The sequence below is a fragment of the Lygodium microphyllum genome, chromosome 4 (assembly GCF_053477565.2).
Source record: "Lygodium microphyllum isolate KBCC chromosome 4, Lygodium_microphyllum_v1.1.10, whole genome shotgun sequence".
NCBI classification, from domain to species: domain Eukaryota; kingdom Viridiplantae; phylum Streptophyta; class Polypodiopsida; order Schizaeales; family Lygodiaceae; genus Lygodium; species Lygodium microphyllum.
The window spans coordinates 114,508,731-114,524,077 of record NC_141138.1 but is presented as its reverse complement, the minus strand read 5'-3'; the positions used below and the strand labels follow the sequence as shown (position 1 = coordinate 114,524,077).

The following is a 15,347-nucleotide window of genomic DNA, read 5'->3' as shown; positions in this document are numbered from 1 at the left end:
GCTCTCACTAGAGATTTAGTAGAAGCTCATTAGATTCAAGCATAGATGAAGATAGCCTCCATGAGACTACAAGATACAATTGGGACAAGTCAGACTACTACTATCAATTAGGTTGAGGAGAGAGCTAACATGGCTTATGATGAAATGCTGCAATGTGTATACGGACTTGACACATTTCCTTCACAAAAGGAACGCTACTTGAAGCTATGGCAACCTATAGACATGGATTTTCAATACAACAAGGGCTCTATCAATAGGCCATCTGCACTATATCTTCTAGAAGCATAGGAGATGTGGAGGAATTGAAGACTTGGTTGGGATTGGTTACAAGCACCTTGTCCAATTTTGCCCAAGAAGGAAGAGAGCTCACATTATTGACCTAATGACCTGATATCTAACCAGATTCCAAATGATTGATTACTTGCATGACATGGCATATGGTGATCAGGAACCGAGGGTTGTAGGATTAGTACACTAAGAATCCTCTAAGTCAAGTGACATGTACCATGAGTCACTTGTTGTGCTGAAGCATCTACTGCAATGGAGCCTTGTAATGTCATGGCTCCCCCATCTGATTATATTTATTCGTTGGATTTTGATGAACTTGAGGAGGGAGTTGAGGAAAAATCTCAAGAGCTACCATCAGTAACTAACTTGGCACTTGAGGCCTAAAAGTGCTTTGATAGATTGCTCTAAGGTCTTTTTGGGCTTCTGCTCAGAAGGTGCTAGAGTTCCCAATTGACTTGTAGGAAGTAGAAGCACAAAGAGAAGATCTATATGAGCTCATTAGAAACTATCATGAGAAGTAGAAGAAGGAAGAGACCATGATTTTTTATTGCAATGTCTATCAAGAAGCCAAATAGAGAAAGGTGTTGCCGCTGTTAGCACAGTGCAAAAGCTCATCAAAGTAGGAGAGAACATTACAAGAAAACGGTTGGAGAGAAAAGATACATTGAATTTTAAGGCTACTTGTAAAATTCCCAAGCAGAAGAATTGAAGAGACTATATCACTAAGAAGCCATGAGAGGTGTGGAAACTCTAGCTCGAATGGAGATGTCCTATCCTCAATGTAGATGTACTAAACTATTCTTCCTTTTTACTAGGCTATTCTATCTTTCGCTACTCAAACTAGAGGGCATATGTGCTTCATTGCCTCTATCCAAGAAGGCATGGAAGAGAGCATTAGGAGGAATATTGATTCAAAAAGGGCCCTTTGGCTTAAGAGTTAATGACTATCCTAATGACAAGAGATTTGAGGTGGACCAGTAGGAGAGGGGGTGGTGTGCACATTTTATCCACTACCTTTTTGCCCTTGTCCCTCCCACTTATAGGCTTGTCTGCCTATGTCCCCTTCCCCCCCCCTCCCCGCCCCCCTTCCTCCCCCACTTTTACCACCCCATGTTAAGTGGCCGTCCAAAAAGGTGACCCAAAAACTTGAAAATTCCCCTCCAAAAATGCCTTCCCCCCAAAAAAAAAACGTGAAGAGATCGACTATGTTGTCCTCTGTGGGACATTAGGCCACCACAAACTTGTAATCTATGATCCACTCTCGAACATAGTGATACTGAACCTCGATGTGCTTCATGTGAGTATGAAACACTAGGTTCTTTGCCACATCTAGAGCACTCTAGTTGTCGACATGTAGCTCCATAGGTCAAGGCTAAGTAAAGCCAATCCCTACCAACAAGTGGCAAAGCCAAACCGCTTTCGTAGTTGTAGAACATAATGCATGATACTTTGCCTCTATAGAAGAAAGGGCTACAATAGGCTACTTCTTGTTGCTCCATAAGATATCTTAACTCCCGATCCAAGGGAGAAACCATAACCTGTAGTGGACCGACATGAATCCTCATCACCTACCCAATCAAAATCACCCCATGATTCCATATCTATTGTCTATGTACACAACACAAAGGATGAACATGGCAAATGGAAAGGAGCATTGTTCAAGAAGGATTCATGGGTCTACATGCAAGCTTCAACAATAGGGCTTCATCAAGTTTGTCATCGTGGTGTACTACAAAATCATTGGAAGGACAGAGTGCTTGGGGTTTGGGAGGCTCGAGATGGTGGTCTTGTTACATCAGTTCAATATGTATATGGTGTGAAGGACTTGAAGCTACCTCCTAGGACTACTCGATAAGTTTTTCCCTCTAATCATAAGTCACTACTTTTATATTTTTAGCTTCTCATATGTTTTTGAGATTTTTACTTATTTTCTCATGGCAGACATTTTCCCTTCAAATCTTGTTGAGGACTAGTCTTTGGGAAGCTTGTCTAGGACATACAAAGCTCTACATGTGGATGTGGGTGAGACAATGATGATTGTCATCACAATATATTTTACATCGCAAGATTTTTTTCTATAATTTTATATATATATTGCCTACATTAGTTGATTTGTATGGTTCTCTTGAATTACCTCATTGTCCACCTCTCAATTCTTTGGAATGGCCCGTTTCAAATGAGTGGAGGCTTCGGACATTAAAAATAAAGATCATACATGACATTCATAGCTCGTTGAGATTTGAGAGAGCTTCAAGATTAGTGGGTCTTTCATGGTTTGTACCAATTCATATTTTTGCATATGTCTTCAAAAGCACGAATGTGCATCAATGTCCCTCCATATTCATTTGTAAGAACATAACAAAGGACTGACTTGATTCTAATTTTGAAGAACAATGAAATGAGGTGGATGGGGTGCACAAAGGTGACATCTTTTTGTGCAAAGTGGTGGTCCCTAGTGTTACATTTCATTACTTGATTACATGTTCATCATTGTACATACACTTCTATTATCAACATCAGATGAAGAAAGCAGACCAATGGATTCCCTTGGAGTCCACTAAAAACATGGGAGAAGCATTTTGATATTAAAATTCATATGCTAGGTAAAATGATCGAGTCAATCACAGTGAGTGATTGTTGGAGTCTCCTAAATTTACAGGAGCATCTAGTCTTGATGGGAAGCATTCATATGAAGAGCTTCAACTTCTGTATTGGTGGTAGAAAGATGAGCTTGGTTAATATTGGAATTTTTTGTTTTGGTTAGGACATAGTAGTTCAAATCTTATTTGGTTTTTTTCTTTCAAATTGGCAAAAGAATAGAAAATAGTTATATACTATCGAGTACTTTGGAACAAGTCAAAATCCATGTACAAAATTATGTATCAAAAATTAGCGATGAATAAATCATGGGATTTTTTGTAAAATGCTTCATACATATTTTAGATTCTCTAACATTCTATATTTTAGATTGTTTGGTGGTTTTTTTTTTTCTTTTCAAAATTATATTAATAGAATTTAATGTATTTTTAAAAAATTAAAACCCTAGGTCTATGGCCTATAAAAACTAGTTACCTAGTCTCATTTTCATTTTCCAACTCCCCAATCACTTCTCTTCTTCCAAGCACCCTTGCTCTTGGCTCCACCCCTTCTTCCATGGCACAGAATTCACCGAGAGATTAAATCTTTACAATATCTTTTGTCCTAATATCAAGTGTTATGATACAATATTATGGCATGGTCCAAGCCTGCAATATCCTCTCGAGTACATGAACACATACTTATGAGAATATACTGTCGGGTTCCAAGATTCTGACCAGAAATGGATGTCATGCAATCTCTTGAAGTATATCAATGGCAAGGAGGTGTTTCGAAAATGACTAGGTTGTTTTTGTGCAAATCTCACCCCTGTCTACTTCAAGCACCTCACTCCTCAATAAGCTAGGAATACAGCTTTGATCAGCATGGCACCAACTACCTCTCATAGACTGCCACTTTCGTTTTGCTACTCAATAAAGGTAAGGACCCACCTGCAATCATAGTGGGTGTTGAAGAGCTTGTGGGAGGCTTACTAAAGGATGCCTCTAATCCCACCAATAGACAATGCTAAAGAGAAAGCAAAGGCTATAGAAGAGGCGAAAGCTCTAGACCTTATGGTCGATAGAGTTATAATTGCTATGATAACACCTTAGAAGGTGGCTTAGGTGAGCAAGAGGTTGCCCCCTCTATCATCGATGCAGACTATCACATAGATAGCACGAGCAAAGTCTTCATCGACAACAAAGAATTCGTGTTTCTCCATGATGTGGAGAAATTTTTTAGAGTGAGAGGATGAGATGTTGTTGATACTGGCAATCACCAATGACTTTCCCCTCGCGTCTCATGATTTGCCTATGGTGTACAACAACCCAAAGCTAAAAGAAATAGACAATACACTCATAGCTCTTGGAGATGCCATGGACTTAGCGAAGCACATGATGGTTGGCACCCAAGAGTTTGACGCATTGCATATACTAGCTTTGTGGCAAGACAAGTGCCCTTGGAAGAGCAGCAAGTCCCCCTCAATCAACGAGTCCAAGTCAAGTGCAGACTTGACTAACCCTCAGCGGTTGCCACCAATGTCGAGCAAGAAGTAACTGTATCAATAATCTATATGGACACTTTATTTTACAATGTATACTATTTTTAGCTAATTTCGTCTCAATATAGACCGTGCTCGACATCGATGATTTTGCAAGTCGCTAGAAGGGCTGAGGAGCGTTTGGAAAGGATGCCTCCATAGGGCACTACATTGGAAGGATCCCCACTGCTAACATAGCCATTGTCCATGCCACCTTCACACTAGACGGATGGGCTCAACTCACTATCTTGAAAGCCCTATCAAAAGTGCTATGTGCAATAACCATCACCTCGAATGTGCACAATATCATTCTTGTTAAAAAGGAGTTGGTGAAGCATGTATTTTGTACACATCTGCACGAAACAATACTGTGTGTGCCATAGGAATCGATAAAGCTATTGGAATCAACCATGCCACCATGCAGGAGAGTGTCAAGGTAAGGTTACTAGAGACCAAGAAGAGATGGAAGCAAGCCCACGAGAAAATCAAGTGCTTGAAGATGGCCCGAAAGTTGTACTGAGCTCTAGCATTCTAAGCATAGTCCTATAAAGCAAAAGCCCTTTGTACTTTGCACTATAATACAAATATATTTTTATTGCAATCTATCTCGCAAGCATATTATCTATTTTTTAGTGTTCAACTATGATAAGATTAAAGGATTTTACAAATCGATATTATGTGATACCGGTGTGCATATTTTTAAAGAAAGACACGTACAAAAATACAATTAAAATTTTATCTATCAAAAATGTGGTATCAACTTATTTTTTGCCCAAAATGATCAAAAATGATATTTGAAATTGCATTTGAGATGTCTTGCAACCCCTAGACGCCACAATGCGTGAATGGGCATAATGCTAGATTAGGTCAAGTCAATACCTTCTGAGCATTGCACCTTGTAGAAGCAAGCTATGGCACATTTGCAACTTAACCAAGTCAATAAAAATATCATTGAAGATATATCAATCATAAGAAATATTTCCAACTTTAGCTCCCTCCACTCTCATTTTGTCAGTGATTAAAAAAATACTTCCCTATTGAACAAGCAATGGATATACTTCACTCATCTTACAACTCTCAATTGAAATGGACGAGGCAAAATCATGTGCTTTATTTTGCTACAAGTCAATACAGTTGCTATCATACTGTATATGGCTTCATAACTTTGTCAACTTACCCCAACTATATCACATGCTATTTGAACAACAACTACAAATAAACTATTAAGAATCTCATTCAAAGCACCAAACCAAAGGGCTCAATGTTGAGGGTCTCAAAATTCCAACCAAATGCTTGTGTTTTAAAAATGCCTTTAAAAACTCCATTCGCTAACTCCTTGATCTCCAATATCATCGAAAAGTTCCTAACAAAAAATAAATATTTTTAAGGTATAAAGTAGATTCAAATTGTCCTTCAATAGAAAATGACAAACCTTAATTCTTGCACACATCTTTTCTATGCTCCACCATTCAAGGATAGTGATAGCATTGAAAGTAATCGACGTTTTTTTTTTCCTTATAACCCATGGGAGTTTTGTTTGCACCTTTTTAACTTTGCTTATTCAATATTCTTATTATTTTTTCATTTACTCCAAAAGCAATTTCAACAAAGCTTTCTCCTCCAACGTTGAACTTCTTTGTGTGTCCATTGTCATGTCTTGTCCCTCACCTTTATATTGTTTCAATTTTTCTACAAGCTTTTGCACTTAGATATATTGATCTTATAGGATTTTTTGCAACATATTTAAAAAACCCTAGGATTGTAATAAAGATTAATGATGGCTATATAACATTGATTGATAAGAATTGATGCATGCAACTATTTTCATATAAACGCTTGCAATAACCTAATAAACTATTTTCACCATCCCTGACAAATGTGAAGGACAAAGAAGTGGAATTGAAAGGTGGATTTAACCTAGTGCTAAAATCATTAGGATACAAGGAACCGTCCACCCATATATCAATATTTTTCTCTAAATGATAGTGGAAAGCAATTCTTGCAACTAACTCACTTGCAACTTTGCAATAGTATACTCTTCATCTATAAGAGCATGCAAATCCACCTCTTAAGATCTAATTTAAAGTGGCTAAAAAGCAAGAGCATGAAAAATGCTTTAATGTATATATAATATGGTTAAACTTAAAATAAATCTGCACTGCTACTGTGGCAATGAATAGTAGTGGAGCATAAAGTAACCACCTGCCTTTACAAGGCCCTAAATATCACATGTGGGTATTGAAAATTATGAGCCAACTTTGATAATGTATATATAACATGGTTAAACTTGAAATAAATCTGCATTCTACTGTGGCAATGAATAGGAGTGGAGCATAAAGTAACCACCTACCTTTACAAGGCCCTAAATCACATGCGAGTATTGAAAAATATGAGCTAGTTTTGAGAACTTCAATGCAAAAAGTATATAAAAAATAAATATTTCAACTTACAATATGATTATGATTGAATGCCTTCTGAGAAAAATGAACCCATTTTTGAAAAAAAATTAAAAGGTTATTCTGCTGAGAAAAAAAATCCAAGTTAATTTTACATTTTTGAAAGTGTTGACCCCTTCTTGGAAGATGACCTAGTCCTAACTTAGAGGATAAAAAAAGGCTAGTTACTAAGGTGAAAAGAAAAGTAGATTCCCCTTTTTCCTGGGTAAGGTCCACCATAAAAATTGGATAGAGCCTAAGAATTTAAGGAGGCTTAGGGACAAAAGGGCATGCAATGATAACCATTGAAGGACTACAATGGTTTTGGGGATTGAAAGGGTTAAGGAGGGACCTACAATGAAATACATCACCATTTAAAATAAGCAGATTTCCTAGGCCTTGGTTCATTGAAGGCTCGACTAATACAATAATCTGGTGTTCATTTCGAAGCAATGGTTGAATGAATGAAGCACCCAATTGAGAAGGGGTGGGATAGGTAATTTTCAACCAAGAATCCACCAGTACCCTCATCTTTAATGCTACTTACGCAACATATAGCTATATAAATTACTTCAAGCAAATGATCTCATGTCTAGCTTTTTAAATGTTGAATCAAACTTGAGAAATTCCGAATTCCTACTAGATCAAGTTCAAACATTATGCAACCTCAAGCCACAAATTTCAATCTGCGTTTCGTTGCCTTAGTAGGCATTGCATATAGCAACAGGGCATGGCATGTTCCATGTACTTGTAATATATGGATAATCTCCTTCCATAGCACATTTTCATTAACTATTCAGTGTCACGGCATAGCTGTTGTGTGGGTTGCACCTCTGAGATATAAAAGTTCAAATCCTGCATCTCACCTCCACCACAGCACAATCACTTCCCGTCTAAAATCTCTGAGCCTGGATCATTGACCACCTTCTGTACAAAGCATAACTTCTCATACAAACTGTGAACCTGGATTACTAACCTTATATATCATAAATCAGTGTAAGACAGGCAGGGCAATAGCCAACTACAAAGAACCAATCTCCTCCCATGATAGTGATGTTGCACTCTATAAACAAGTTTCCCCACGGCACTGCAGCTCCATACAAATTTCAATAATCTCATTCTGCACTGGGGCTCAGTTTCAGGACGCTTTTATAAGTGTCAAATGTTGTATACATTGACAATGCTAACCACTGCTTCTGTGGATTCCACTAGGAAACATCCAGAGATCATTCACCATCCCTCTCTGACCAAGGGGCATGCATGGGTGTTGCTGTAGGCACAGCTGATTGACTCTAAACTCTGCTCTAGGAAGGCCCAGTTGACCTCTAAGCTGGTTTGGTTGATAGTGTGACTTGATACAATCACCTGTATGACCATTTGCATAAACGCAACCTGATATCACCTTGTATGCAAACAGGTGAGGAAGCAGCAAGCAGATCGGAATAGCCTTCCAAGAACTAAAGGCAGCTCTTTAATCAGGTTCAGCAGCACATCAAACCCTTGCACACAAAAATGCATCCAAGAAGCTATACCTAAAAGAGTTTACAAGATCCAGCCAATAGATCCAAGTGGACATATCAATGTAGTGTCATACCTGGATTGACCTTCACTGGAGACTTGACACTGAAAAATTTGCTCCAATCATTAGTGGCCATTAACCCCAGGATAGCAATCCAAGAAGGTATGAGGATATATAAATAATTCTTCTGCAGGAAAGAGTAGGTACTGGCAAACACTTCAACTAGGCTACTGAAAATACAAAGCAGCTCACATCACCAGAGGCTACTTTGACCTCATTAAGCTAGTGATTACAAAACACAGCTTACCAGTCTGCCCTTCACACAAACATATCAAAGAAAGTCTGAAGACATACAAAACACAGCTTACCAGTCTGCCCTTCACACAAACATATCAAAGAAAGTCTGAAGACATACTAGTAAGTTCTTCCACATCCAAGACTAGCAAACAATTGTATAAATAAAGTAATGTGATTGTCCCGATGAAATGTTCCCTGAGAAAATTTCATATGGCATCACCTCCAACTCACAATAAAGTTTCTGAACCTGAACACTAGGAGGGCACATGACAAAGCACACTTGCAAACAAGCAGACAACCCAAAGAAATGACCTGAATGACCACCATTTGAGAGGAGGAATGCGTCAAAGCTAATGTAAGGGAATATTAAGTCAAAGCTTATGACCTGAATGACCACCATTTGAGAGGAGGAATGCGTCAAGGCTAATATAAGGGAATATTAAGTCAAAGCTAATTAAAAGAGTCACTGTAATATGGCCCCGTGACCTTGTGAAGAAACCCATTTGAACAGGCAACAAATGACTTTGGGCATGGTCATTGCACCAGAGTTGGTGATATTAATTCAGCTAAATACCTTAAATATTAAAAAAACACATGAAACACAAATAGATTCTGGACCTCACTGCAGTATGGTCCCTGTTTACACACCAACTTGAACAGGTACCTAATGACTTTGAGCACGTTCATTTCATCAAATTTGATGATATCGAGTCAACTAAATACCTCAAACTTATCAAACAAAATCATAATACATATATAATTTGGGACTTCCTCACAGACCAATTGCCGTGCCTGTAGCAGTGTGATTACAAAAGATCACATAAACAAGAGACAATCCTGATATTTCTTAAAGACTCAGACAAATGTTCGGAAGAGTTAACATGAGAGCAATTAAGCATTCATCAAACCATGTTACAAGAGCCTTAGAATATATACTCTTAGACTACTCAAAATCTCTCAACAACTGAACTGGAGGTTCATCTAGTTTGCTCCTTGACGGCAACACAGACTTCCAAAAAAAATGTTGACCCAAAATCCCTATAGGGGCCCATTTGCTGGAAAAGCCATTAACTAGCAGCATGACAGCCTTCCAGTCAATTCAGCAGTCAAACAGCAGGTACAGCAATACGTCCAGCTACTTGATCCAAGTCCCGTTGACCATTAGAAGTGATTCTTCGTCCCCTGCAATATCAATTCACCACATTAGAACCGATTACTACATCACAAGCAAGGACATAAATTATTTAGAGAGCTGCAGCTGCTTACCCTTTTGGGTCTTTCTCAACAATGTCGATTTTCTCAAGCTGCTTTAGCACATCTCTAGCTATTGACCCACTGCTCTTACCAAAATGAGAAGGTCTGCTTCCATTCCCCTTCCTACCTCCATAGATCTTTCGGAAAGCCCCAACTCCTACACCCCCTCGGAGGTAGATCTTACGAGCCATTGATGCTGTTTGACTTAACAAGGTCAATAAACTGTAACAGGCCAAATGTATGAGAAAAACCAGAATAATATAGATGCACTACCTGCTCGCACATAGTACCAATCAGGATCATAGGGTGCAAGTTCCTTAAAGGTAGCCGTTTTTACTATGTCAACCCAGGCAGGCACCTCAATCTGTTAAAAAGGACAGTGACCATGAATCAGGCACCATCACAGACCCACTTAAAAGAACCTAAGAACCACACCACCAGAAATTCATAAAGGAGACTTGCAACCATAGACAGGCCAACACATGGAGGTGAGCTTCATTAATTAAAAAACTGCATTTCAATGATCTGCAAACGAGTCTGCAGATACTTGAGTTATGCGATGAAGCGAATCTCAACAAGTTTGACACCCTCTGAGTGTGCTAAGGATTAATGACAGTGCATTGAACAGAACATCTAAACAAAGAACGGGATAGAACACTACGAATGCAACCCTGACCTAAACCTCAGCCACTGATCCTGAGCATCAATACTACTGAGCATACCAGAGTGAGAGCTGGCAATTAGAGGGCATCAAGCAGAACATCACGTCAGAGAACGGGACAAAAAACTCAACTAGCCTGCGAACCCTACTAAACCTCATCAAATTGAACCTGACAGCATCAACAATAGACTGATTCGTTCCCTGCAGAGCATCAGATGTTATGGAGCAGCAACATTTCTCAGCACTGACCGGCCCGGGCCGCACGTACCTTGCCAGAGCGCTTGAGATGCGCAGCGTAAGCGCGGACGAACTCGTGAGACGACACGTCCTTCACTGTCTTGGCTGTCGCCATGGCCACCGTGAACTACCGGCGCACCAGATAGGGCAAGATGGAAAGCTCCCTGCGCGCCTGAGCCTGAGATACAATTGCGCCTCGCTGCTGCCAAAGAAATTTTGCGGCTTCCGCAGGAGTCGTATATCAACCTCTTTCGAAGTAAAACCCTAACAGCTTGTGTACATATTGGGCGCCCGTCGGTCGGCCGATCGATTTACAATATCCTCGCCGCCCAAATACACATATCACAACTTATTTCCGAATCATCAATTGCAGAAATCTAAAGAACTTATTATTTCCTAATCATCAATTGTAGAAATTAAAGGAGCTTCTTAGGGTCGGTTCAGACATGGTGGACGGACATGGCTCCCAACTTAAGTAGGCCAATGATCAATCTAACTCCAGAATGGAAAATTGTATGTTCACGCACGTGGTTGACAGATTAAAAATTTTGTGGCCCCCTTTTTGGCACATCACAGCCAAAGTTTGCCTCCTCTCTTCCATCATGCCCAAAATGGACTCCTTGGTGCCAAATCCTCTTTGATGCCTCACTTCTTGCCTCTTCATCAAAAGCTTCAAGTCTACCATTTCAATTCATGAACTCTCTCCTCTCTATATATTTGTATGTGTTGAATGCCACATCATCAAACTCTTTGTGATCTTAGCAATCATCTCTCTCTCTCTCTCTCTCTCTCTCTCTCTCTCTCTCTCTCTCTCTCTCTCTCTCTCTCAAATCTTGTGGAAATGGGGTTCATCTTTCTCTTTCACTTATACAGTGAAGTACTTTCTATCCTCCTACTATCGTCAACATGCACGTAAGGCATTAACAGCCAGAGAAAAGCATTATTGTTGCTAACGTAGTTGCTAATTGTCTTATCTTGCAACTTGCATTGATTTTAGTTCGTTTGATTAAGTTTCTTGGTCCCTAATATGCTTGCTTACTAAGTTATACCTTAACCATGCTTCCTGTAGAACTATAATTAAATTCATGATTTGAATATACTACAAAAATGTGGCTTGTTGTTGGAAAACTTGATCTATGTTTTGTTGTGTCACAGTAGTTTTGTGCAGAGCTTTGATTGGCATCTGAAACTAGAAAAGTATTGCCTTTGTTGCCAAGGGCCTTGGTTTGTAGACTTGTGCATTAGAACTCAATTTAGTGCCAATATATTATTTTGATTTCAACTTTAATTGTTGTGCATCAAAACTCAATTTTCATTTGTTTTAGCCTTCAAACACTTGATAGAAAGCATGTGGAGGAGAATGAAAGACAAAAAGGTACTGAGTATGATTTTTCTTTTCTTTTCTCTATATATCTATAAATATATCAAATGATTATGCAATTTTCTAGGCTTCGATTGTTATACATCATAACTCAATTTCACTACCAATACATTGTTTTGTTATCTGCTTTGATTATTATACATCATAAATCAATGTTTCATTGTTGCATGCCTTTGTTACACTCTTCAAACACAACAGAAAGTGAATGGAGGAGGATAAACAAATATATAATTTTGCTTTTATTTTCTATATATCTATAGATATATTGCACAACGTAATCAAATGATTACCTAAATTTATAGGCCTATAGGAATGGCTTTTTGATAATACACCAAGGAGTCTCAAGACGACATTGTTATGGAATCACAGCCGCAAACCTCTTTGGATAGCTAAATCTCAACTCCTTTAGATGTGCTCTGTAATCCATTGTATTATTCCAACCAATGTTAGAATCTTGACCATTACAAGGTAAGTTTGCAATTGCCTCAACAATCTCTAAACTCTCAAGGAACAAAAAAGCGTACAATGGCACCTAATAATGTGTCACTTACCCTTCCTCTCCTCAAGAGGAGCAAAGCTAAAGACAAGAAGGCCAAGAATAATGATGCAAGTGAGGAGGAGGATGGGCAATTCAATAAGAATAATGTTTGGAAGGATTTTTGGGTTGAGCAACTAGTTTGTGCACTTGGTAATATGAATGACAAATTCAATAAGCCTCAAAAACAAGGTGTTGATCTTTGGGGTCACACAATTGGCTTCCATGTATTTTGATTTTGATAAGGAGAGTAAGTCTTGTAGGGAGAAGTGAACTTGTGTGTATCAACTATACAAGCAAGAAACAAAATACAATCTTAGGCAATGATAGGAAGATAACATATAAGTGGTATGATGTTGTGGATGGATGGATACATGCATCGTCAAGCTCATGTCACATGTTACAAGGGAGACACACATCCTAGAGGAATGTTGAATGTAGTGCATATATAGATAATGTACAAAAAGTAATAGAATCTAATTGCACAAGTCACAAACCCACCATTGATGACTAGTCTCCAATGGTTAACATTAAAGGAGAGTTTGTCACACAACTAGAAGATTCCTTGATGGGATGGAATAGAATCCCACAAACTTGATATATTTCAAGTCATGCATGGTAACATGGTGGCATTTTTAGAGTTGGCTAGGATGCCCACTTAGTTTTGTTAATGGTGAATTGTAATGAGAGTTTGAAGATCAATCTTAATATCATATCGATGTCCCAAGCTCAATATTGTAAAATATCTCTATTGAGTTATATACCTTCAAAAATGTTTGTATTAGTGTCAAAAGTGGATTATCTCTAAATTAGTGCGAATTAGAAGCTTGGTTTTTAGTCAAATAAATTTTTAGTTTATTGAATGGGCATTAGAAATTTCACTTTTTATATTAAAAAATGGAACTCAAATTGTGAATGAAAAGTTAAACTTTCAATTCAGATTTCGCTTTTAGGGTCAACAAGTTTTGATTACCTTTTGCATATCTAGTGTTTGTGAGACACAATAGAGAGATATCTTTGTATTGTGATTGGCTGATATTTGTTATGATGTTGGCCATGCTAGATTTCATCTTAGAGGAAGTTGATGATATTGCAAAGGCATGGCTTTATGAGGTTAAAGTTACTACCAAGATGATGTGAAAGGTGATAAGGATTGAAGCTTGCTTGGAAGTTAGCTATGGCAGAAAGCAAGAGCAAGAAGAGAGAGAGACACAAATGGGAACTCCAACAGTCACAATGTGCGTCCAAGCCTTCCTTTATTCAAACTATCACTAAAATAATAAAGAATAAAGTGACAGTGACGGGCACCCGCCACCTGCAGTGTGCAGTGGCGGGTACTATTAATGTAGTAATACACGGGCGGCTAGGTAGAGGCGCCTTTACCCCCAACAACCTCCCACTTAAAGGTGAATCTGCCCCAGTGAGGAGTGAAAAGAAAAAGAAAAGACAATACAATGTACACATGTACAACAGGATGAGGAAAAATGTAATCTCATCCAATGCCCATCAATCTCTTGAGGAAGGCAAAGCGCTCTGTAGTGAGGCTTTTCGTGAGCAGATCTGCAGGATTTTTGTCAGTGGAGATCTTGACAAGGTCAATAGACTTGTCCTCCATGACCCCACATATGAAGTGATACCTTATCTCAATGTGTTTCATCTTCGCATGGAAGACTGGATTCCTGGCTAGCTGAATAGCACTCATAGAATTTGAATGCAGCGTAGGTATAGTATCAATCCCAAGGTCATGAACCAAATGGCCCAACCATATGGCCTCCTTGCAAGCCTCAGTGGCCACAACATACTTCTGAACCCTGGATACTTCTGAACCGTATACTTCTAAACCCTGGATATCCAAGAAACAGCACCTCCAGCATAGGTAAAGACATAGCCGGAAGTGGACTTCCTACTATCTACATGTCCTGCATAATCAAAGTCTGTGTAGCCCACAACTCCTGTATCCTGGCTGCCATAGCAAATACACATATCTGATGTGCCCTTCAGGTATCTCATGATACCCTTTACAACATCCCAATGTTTTTTGCCATGTGTAGCCATATAGCATGCCACAACACCAACTACAAAGGCAATATCTAGACGAGTGGCTATTATGGCATATATCAAACTGCCCATGACTGATGCATAAGGGATCTTGGCCGTCTCGGCCCTTTGCTCATCCATCTGTGGACAATCGGCCTATGAAACCTTCACATAAGAGGTAATGGATAGCCAATAGGCTTTATGTTCTGCATAGTGAAACGCTCAAGGACTTTATGAATGTACTCCCTCTTTGAGAGGTAGAGTAGTCCCTAATGCCTGTCGCGCTTAATGCACATACCAAGAATGTGAGAGGCTTATCCCAAATCCTTTATCTCAAAGCTCTTATTCAGCTGAGATTTAAGAGCATCCAGCTCATCATGAGCTTTCCCTACTATCAGCATATCATCCACATAAAGTGCCAAAATAAGCAATGAGCCATCACATGCTTTCTTTGTATAAAGACATGGATCCATAGCACTTCTACTGTAGCCTTGTGACTACATAAAGGTAACAAACTTATGATACCACTCCCTAGGTGCCTGCTTCAAGCCATAAAAACTTTTCTTCAACTTGCACACTAGGTGCT

At 38.9% G+C, this 15,347-nt stretch overlaps 1 protein-coding gene across 1 annotated transcript; it reads right to left on the bottom strand.

Annotated features, from left to right (window-relative positions):
• Positions 1-9,472: 9,472 nt before the first annotated feature.
• On the bottom strand, positions 9,473-11,053 carry LOC148037495 (small ribosomal subunit protein eS19z-like). Its single transcript, XM_087676446.1, has 4 exons — positions 10,840-11,053; positions 10,184-10,274; positions 9,923-10,106; positions 9,473-9,838 (listed from the first exon to the last, which is right to left on the bottom strand). Exons 1-4 carry the CDS (start codon positions 10,921-10,923, stop codon positions 9,763-9,765), a joined length of 435 nt encoding a protein of 144 aa, XP_087532572.1. The 5' UTR covers positions 10,924-11,053; the 3' UTR covers positions 9,473-9,762.
• Positions 11,054-15,347: the final 4,294 nt, after the last annotated feature.